This window comes from Misgurnus anguillicaudatus, chromosome 6 (genome assembly GCF_027580225.2).
Source record: "Misgurnus anguillicaudatus chromosome 6, ASM2758022v2, whole genome shotgun sequence".
NCBI classification, from domain to species: domain Eukaryota; kingdom Metazoa; phylum Chordata; class Actinopteri; order Cypriniformes; family Cobitidae; genus Misgurnus; species Misgurnus anguillicaudatus.
Window position 1 is genome coordinate 2,230,137 of NC_073342.2, and position 7,457 is coordinate 2,237,593.

A 7,457-nucleotide genomic window follows, 5' to 3' on the forward strand; every position below is an offset into this window, starting at 1 on the left:
ACACAAACGTTTTAAAATATGAAAAATTAAAGGTTTAAAATGTAAAAGATTATTATTGAGTCTCTTGGACATAAATGAGGACTGATTATGAGACATTAGAAGGCGTAAAGAGCTCCTTCACCTGTAGCCTGGTAAGTAATTAAATGTTATGCTTTAAACAAATGCAAATATTGCATTTATATTTTTTTAATGCTGCAATACGGATTTATTGTATATGATGACTTGGCGATATGAGATGAGAACTCACGGCACTGTCCGAGTGCTGAAACGTCTTTATCTCCTGTTTTTGTTTACAAATAAAGTACTTTTATAGTACAAACCTTTTCTGGCATATTTGTAAATTATTCTTTGAGATTACACATCATGTAGGCTGTCCATACATTTAGCAATTAAAAGCATGCTTTATTTACTTGCACGACTAAAAATAAAATTACTTTTAAAGGTTTTAATACAAAAAAATATAAAGTTCAATACAAATTAAAACAATGCAATTTTTTAACATCAATCTTAAACTGCTGGTTTTCTTCCTTTAGCTTTTCAGTTTACAAATTCTGCCATCTTAATAGGGAATCAGCATTGGTTTATTGCACGTTATGCCCAAAACACAACCATCACTCATTATGAAAAAAGAACAACGCTTTTAGAATCTGCGTTTGCTGCACAAACCATTTTTACCGCTGTTTAATTAGCAAAAGTGGATTCGGAAACGCCCGTTTAGACTGTGCACTTTAGACAATGCCCTTAGATCATTCAATTAGGACCCTAAGACTACTTAAATGCTAATAATAGACAACAATATGCTTAATGGTGTTGTTGTAATATTTTTGTAATGTATTGCAATATCTTTACACTTTTTTTTGGACACTTTTTTTATAAGAATTTTAGGATACCGCACAGTGCAGCCTTATGCAAACTGATAAAATATCATCATGAGGTCTAATATCACTCATGTCAATTTTATGAACCTTGTTAAATACCGGGTCTTGTTCAAGAGGCTAATGGTTCATTTAAATGTTAATAGGGAGGTCACAAACCTGAACCTGATTTCAGTGATAGCACAGACCATCTACACATGATTTGACTTTAAAACTTATTCTGTTTAGTCTAAAAAAAAGCCTTGTTGCCTCTACTTTGAGTCTATCTTTCAGCTTTACAAATATGAATGTTCTTAAATCAATGAAAATTTGTCCCTCTGACACATATATAGATTGAATACACCCAACTTTATCTAAAATACATTTAATCTCAAAAGTCACATCACTGTCTTACATTTATTTTTAAACTCTTTTCAGCATAAACTATACAACATGTTTTTTCATGTAAAGGCACAATACATAGTCAGCATCAGGGGTCTTTCCACAGTGATGGAGAATAAACACTGATGTCTTTAATAATCTGATTTATTTTATGTAAAAATCTATAATTCCTCTGTATTTGTATATGGTCAGTCAGTACATAGGGAAACATAACATAAGTGCATAAGTGCAATTTTACAATTCAGTGTTGTTTGTAAAAAAACAAACAAACAATAAACCCAAGAGAGATCTGAGAAGCATTAAAATTTGTCATTGCTGAGAATTACAAATTATTTCAACTGAAATGGTGAAAAGGATTCTGTAGTTCATCTTGGATTGAATGTAATATTGTGTTGGCCTCAAAATCACAGCTAAAACAGAAAAGAAAGACACCAGATCAGAAATGATTGTCTGAATCTTAAAATGACTCGCATGCTCACTTGACATGCAGCAGGATCACAGTAATACAGGACAAATTAACATATCACATATACCTTGCATGACTAGAGTTGAATGTTTCGCCTCCGACGGCCAAATGCTTTAGAGCCCACATTGGTTGGAATGAAGTTGCTATTGGCCATTCCAGCGGAGCGACTGAGAAAATCTGCCAGACGATGTGTCACACATGTGGCCGTATTACATGCACGCTTCTGTGCCGTAACACTGCTTTAGGAAAAACAAAGAAAAACATCTGTAGGAGAGCCCCTGATAATGTTTGATTTTGCATCAGTCATCATTATGTTACTTTATTAAAATACTGTGTAAAAAACAAATATCTGTAAAAAACTGTAACGTTAAAATATCACCTTATAATTAAACATAAAAAACATTATGTTCACATATGTTATCTTATAAAGAAGTCTTACCTGTAGAATTCTTGATGTTTTGATGAGTCATTAATAACACAGAAGTATACCCATTTTAATGAATATCCAATAAATGTAATTGATTTAGAAATAAACGATATATATATCAGAGAGTTTCTGATATAAAAATAAATTTATTGAACTGAAAGAGCACATGAAACAAACAATGATTGTGATTATTTTCAGTAAGTGTTACTTTTATCATACATATATTCAGTTATTCCAGAGGTATAATGCATCAACTTTTACCCCTGAATTTGCCATTTATATTAATGAGGTACTGTATAGAAGAAATTTAAGATTTAAGTTTTCAATCATGCCTGTCTCTGCTGAAAGAAAGGAAGAAAAGATCAATGCAACCAGGCATTTGTGTGTGATCAGTCAAGCAGGCAGAATACACATGCAACAAGTTGGTAAAGTATAATACAGGGGGGTGAGGCATAAAAGCATTAAAGTTAAATGCTGTTAAATGTTTCTTCATAGCTGGTAAACTGATTGCCTTCAAGCAGGCTGCGTTTCTTGCCGGGTGTACCGGCTCCCACGTCCGTCTGCGGGAACGTTTGTAATTTGTGCAGCTCCTGGGAGAGTTTGCCCAGCACGCAGGTGCTGAGATTGGAGCAACGCTTGGACAGGAATCTGCCCTGGCTGTCAGGAGAAACAAACATGCACAGGAGCATCATCACAGACATGCAGCATCCCACCCAACCCTTAGTATCTCTCTGGTGCTTTTTAACTACATGCAGGTAGAAAAACACATCCATGCTTTACTTTGATATTCGTATTAAATACAACATGCTATGCATCTCCTCCTTAAATCATTCAGAGATGTGAAACTAAGAAACAAAATTATCGGGGGTTCACTGGCTTTCTTTCCATTTCCAGATAAATTTTTACATGCTGTTAGGACATTGCATTATAAGGGACATCATAAGCCGGGGTTGGGGTGTGTGGGGGGGTTTGACGTGCAAAGAGAATTTAGCAGATCTATGTAGATTCAGAAACGTACCTCCTGACTATAATAACTCCACTAGGATTTACTTTAACTATTGTGCAGCGAAACACGGGATTTGGTTGTTAAAATGGGAAGGTAACAATGTTTCCCGTCTTTAAAACAGCACTTCATATTACAATCCTAAATTACAGCAAAACCATTGAAAGAATGCTAAATCTTTACCTGTTTTCATCATTGGTTGGCTCCAGGTCCTCTACTGTCGTCTGAACAACATTTTTGACTATAGCGCTCAATAATCGGCGCGCTTCATAGTCCATGAGTGCAAGTCGGTCTGTCAGAGATTCTGTAGCAGGTCTGAAGAGAAATATAAACACATGTTACCCAAAAAAAAAAAAACAGAAAGACCTCCCTTCTGTTTTTTTTTATGTGAGATACAAATAAGCGTAACACATTATCTATTAGCTGATTTCTTTGACAAACGAGAAAGCTGTACCTCGCTGGGGCAGCATGTGAGCTGTACATCTGGCACACAACTATGGCATAAACGACAAGGAAGGAAGAGACCTTCAACATGACCATTGTAACCTGTAACAGAAAGGTACCACTTTAAATGTGATTGTTCCTCTTTTTAAAAAATGGCCCCCAAAAATGCTATTCCTCTCAGTACCTGAGTGCCCTAAAGTCAGCAAAGATAAATATCAGTCTACATTTCAAAATTCACACATCAAGCCAACAAAAGATTGATAGATGTTGTAATCTAGACATACACTAACAATGCCTAATTAAAGTAGCTCTGTGTATTTGAGAGTCTTACCTCACCTTGAGTGTATACGACTTCCTGTTCAATAAAAATAAAGATTCAGTGAACTTGACAACTTGGTTTAACTGTGTGAAACTACAATGTCCAACACCTATATATTCACTACGAGAAGTGCTGTATGATATGTGTAGGAGTTTAATTATCTCCTATCATCCAATCGTCAGACAGACAGGCTCCAGCCAGCCAATCAGCTCTGTCCCATGACTCTGGCACACCGATAAAGTCTAAAGATTTACTATGACGTCATTCTATAGCCACTAAGTGCTCCATTGACTAAATTTACTTGTCATTTGAACCCACTGATATCTGCATCTGCATCTACATTTGGGTCATTTATTTAACTAAAATGTAATCATCTTCCAAATAAGCATGGGATGTAATAAATATTTAACAGACTTCCAAAAATATTGTCTTATTGTAATGTTTCCAGTAGACACTCACCAGGGAATCAGCTAAGAGTTTGATAGTACAGCCATCTGCTGGTGAGGTAGGAGCATTACAAGGAATTATTATTTAATAAAATAGTTTAATAATGGAAAGTTTTGTACTACTGTGAATAAAATCTGAAAGACACACACACACACGCACGCACAAACAAACACAAAAATATATATGAAGAAATACAGAATGCAACAAATCCATTTTGACTGATTTCGGTAAAAATGTGTTTTCTATACCAAGAAAGTGACAAGATGAAAACCATTATTTATTATAAACTTTCACATAGCGTCTTTAGGTTCTAATAACATTGAACATTCAAATCCATAATTTGATTTTCAAAGGTTTATTATAAAACTGTATTATTATTTTTTAAATGCTTTAAATCTATTGAATCATGCATTTATCTTTGCCATGTTATATTAATTTAGTTGACTAGTGACAAAAAATAAATGGTAACACTTTATAATAATGTTCTGTTGTAAAACATTTATAAGTTATTAGTTACTCAGACAGCAGACGACTCTGGCCCGGATCCGCACCGGATCAGCGCCAGAGCTGTTGACTTCGGCACAGATCCGGAGCGGATCCGGCCCAGAGTCGTCTGCTGTCTAGGATAATGAACTAAATTCATCAATGATTAGTAAATTATATGCTAACATTTTATTAATGTTTTGTTTATGAAGTTTTTTTTATAGATGAATAGCTAATAATGAACTAATCATTTACAAATCATGAGTACTTGTTCATAAATAGGTAATAAATCATATGCAAACATTTTATTTATGTTTTGTTAATGCAGTTGTAAATAATTCCTAAGTTATTAGTTAGCAAAATGACTTAACGTTTATAAATAATAATTAATATGCCAACAATTCAGAAAGCTTTATTAATGATTTGTATAGACTCTTTTACAACTCAGGTGATCAAATAGCCTGCGCGCACATTATGGCAATGGAAGTGGTGTTATTCCCCAGTGGTTATAACGTGTAAGCAACTCAGAAAGTTTATCAAAGTTTCTTAACTTTATTTTTGGCCTTCTGCTAACGTATTCTATCCACTCCACTATAGTACATGGATCTGGTAGCTGTGTTGAAAAAGTTAATAAAGTCAACTTTTTAAAATAACTTTCTCCATCTGTGTTGCTTCACTGCTGATTCTTGCCATACTTCCGTTGCCAAAATGCGCGTGCATTATTCCTTAATATTAAAATTGCACACATTGGCGTTTCTTACTCATACTAATGAGTATTCAGTCTATTCTTTTACTTATTTAGGACATGAAATGTTCATGATATTTAGAATATTACACAAAATTAAACAAAACTGTTACATTTTAAAGCCTTAAAAATAAAAAGTCTAACCAATACGTGCAGTCCTGGCTATTCTTAATTTAATGCATTTTTAACTAAATATATCAAATGCAAAAACTCTAATATGTGGTTAAGGCAACACATGAATAATACGCTGATTAGCTTTAATGTATTTATTACAAAATGAAGTATGATAAGAAACATTTATTTATTCATTTTATTATAAAACTTTTATTTTAATACTACAAAACGATTGTACAACTTGAAATAAACATAAGATAAACATCCAGTTAAAGTAAGGCACAGTAATTTATTACAGTGTTAAGATTATATAAAAATGTGATTTAAGTTATGAAACTAAATTACCACCAGTTAAAAGGATAACAAATAACAGACTTCATATGAATAATAAAGATAAATAAATTGATGAGACAAAAAATGCCAGTTAGATATATCCAAAGGGAATATTTTATGTTTGACCATCAGACACCGGAGGGCAGAGCAGCTGCACTAAGATCGTGGCTGCTACTAAAATAATCTCAGTCATAGTTACTGCTAACTGTTTATGTAGTGTCCTAAAGCTAGTGAGCTAAATATTAATTTCATATCTGAAAATACAGATTAGTATATCACATACATGTGATTTTCTCAGCAACACTTGTTAATGGACTGCATATATATATAGCACTTTCATAGACCAATGGCCATGCAAAGCACTTTACAATTTTGCCTCACATTCACCCTTTCACTCACACATTCTTACAACGACAGCAGTGTCAGCCATGCAAGGCGCCATCCAGCTCGTCGGGAGCAACTGGGGTTAGGTGTCTTGCTCAAGGACACCTCGACACTTGGTGGTGGTGGTTCAGCAGCGCGATATGGAATAACCAACCTTTCGATTTGTAGACAACCTACATGAACCACTCAACCACTGCCACCCCATCAAACAACTGTTTGTCTTTGTTTACAACTGTTGTAGATTGTCGCTAATCAAGTTTATCCTGACCCGAGACATTTTCTGAGAGGTCAAGGACTATGGCTGCACCCTTTTTGTTTTCAGGATTCCCACAATTCTCTCCCCTGGATTGTTTTCCTTAAATTATTCAAACGTGTATTTGCAATTTTGCTTTTCTAAGTAGAAAGCGAATAATGAACAAACTTTTTGTGCAGATCTCTCACCTGCTGAAAAGGCAAAACATGCAGCAAAGCAGTAATTGAAGTATAATTTCAGTTTAAAGCTTGAATACCACCCTGTCATCCAGCATTCGGGTATGTGCACAGGAGAGGTCACGACCTTTGCCATCATTCTTTCGCAGAGGCAATATCGAAGCCTATGAGGTTTATCCGAGGCCTGGTCATTGCTGGTTGAAAACTTTACCCAATACCCGGCCAGGATGACTTGAAATACAGTCAGCTTTGGCAAGTTTTGCCAGTCTTTTGAGAGACTTACGAATTTGTTGCAAAAGAGAAGTTTGTTCTGTGTGTTTGTTTGTTTTGATGCTTTTAGTCCCGAGATTAAAAGCGTCAAAGTTTGATTCCGGTACTTGACATCGCATTGACTCCGATCCTCTGTGATGTTTTCACATGACACCCTTTATGTATGTTGGACGGTTTTATGTAGAAAGGTGCAAATCACAAAAGAGTTTTAGCTGGGTTTTCACGGGCAGGGTCACATTTTGTCAAATGTGCTTTTTCTCATGCAGTTCAAGAGTCACTTCAGCATGTTACGTAGACGTAGCTACATTTCCTTGAGCTTAGAAACGTTGCCTCTCTG

At 34.9% G+C, this 7,457-nt stretch overlaps 1 protein-coding gene and 1 non-coding gene across 5 annotated transcripts; one reads left to right on the top strand and one right to left on the bottom strand.

Annotated features, from left to right (window-relative positions):
• Nucleotides 1-1,244: 1,244 nt before the first annotated feature.
• LOC129433929 (calcitonin gene-related peptide 1-like) lies at nt 1,245-4,514 on the bottom strand. 4 transcript variants are annotated; one of them, XM_055192662.2, is made up of 5 exons: nt 3,933-4,514; nt 3,607-3,698; nt 3,336-3,467; nt 1,790-1,961; nt 1,245-1,666 (listed from the first exon to the last, which is right to left on the bottom strand). In XM_055192662.2, exons 2-4 carry the CDS (start codon nt 3,690-3,692, stop codon nt 1,799-1,801), a joined length of 381 nt encoding a protein of 126 aa, XP_055048637.1. In that variant the 5' UTR covers nt 3,693-3,698; nt 3,933-4,514; the 3' UTR covers nt 1,245-1,666; nt 1,790-1,798. The 4 variants fall into 4 exon arrangements, with proteins under 4 accessions (XP_055048637.1, XP_055048638.1, XP_055048636.1 ...); XM_055192663.2 differs by having other exon boundaries at nt 1,790-1,958; nt 3,933-4,513; XM_055192661.2 differs by lacking the exons at nt 1,245-1,666; nt 1,790-1,961 and adding an exon at nt 1,968-2,806 and having other exon boundaries at nt 3,928-4,500.
• Nucleotides 4,515-6,987: 2,473 nt separating this feature from the next.
• LOC129434668 (U4 spliceosomal RNA) lies at nt 6,988-7,128 on the top strand. Its single transcript, XR_008640939.2, has one exon. It is a non-coding gene; the product is annotated as a U4 spliceosomal RNA (small nuclear RNA).
• Nucleotides 7,129-7,457: the final 329 nt, after the last annotated feature.

Coding starts and splice junctions, on each gene's coding strand:
- LOC129433929 (XM_055192661.2), bottom strand. CDS start 3,692: ATGGTCATGTTGAAGGTCTCTTCCTTCCTTGTCGTTTATGCCATAGTT. Junction 3,468..3,606: donor TCACATGCTGCCCCAGCGAG/GTACAGCTTTCT, acceptor ATTTCTCTTCAG/ACCTGCTACAGAATCTCTGA. Junction 2,807..3,335: donor CCAACCAATGATGAAAACAG/GTAAAGATTTAG, acceptor TTCTCCTGACAG/CCAGGGCAGATTCCTGTCCA.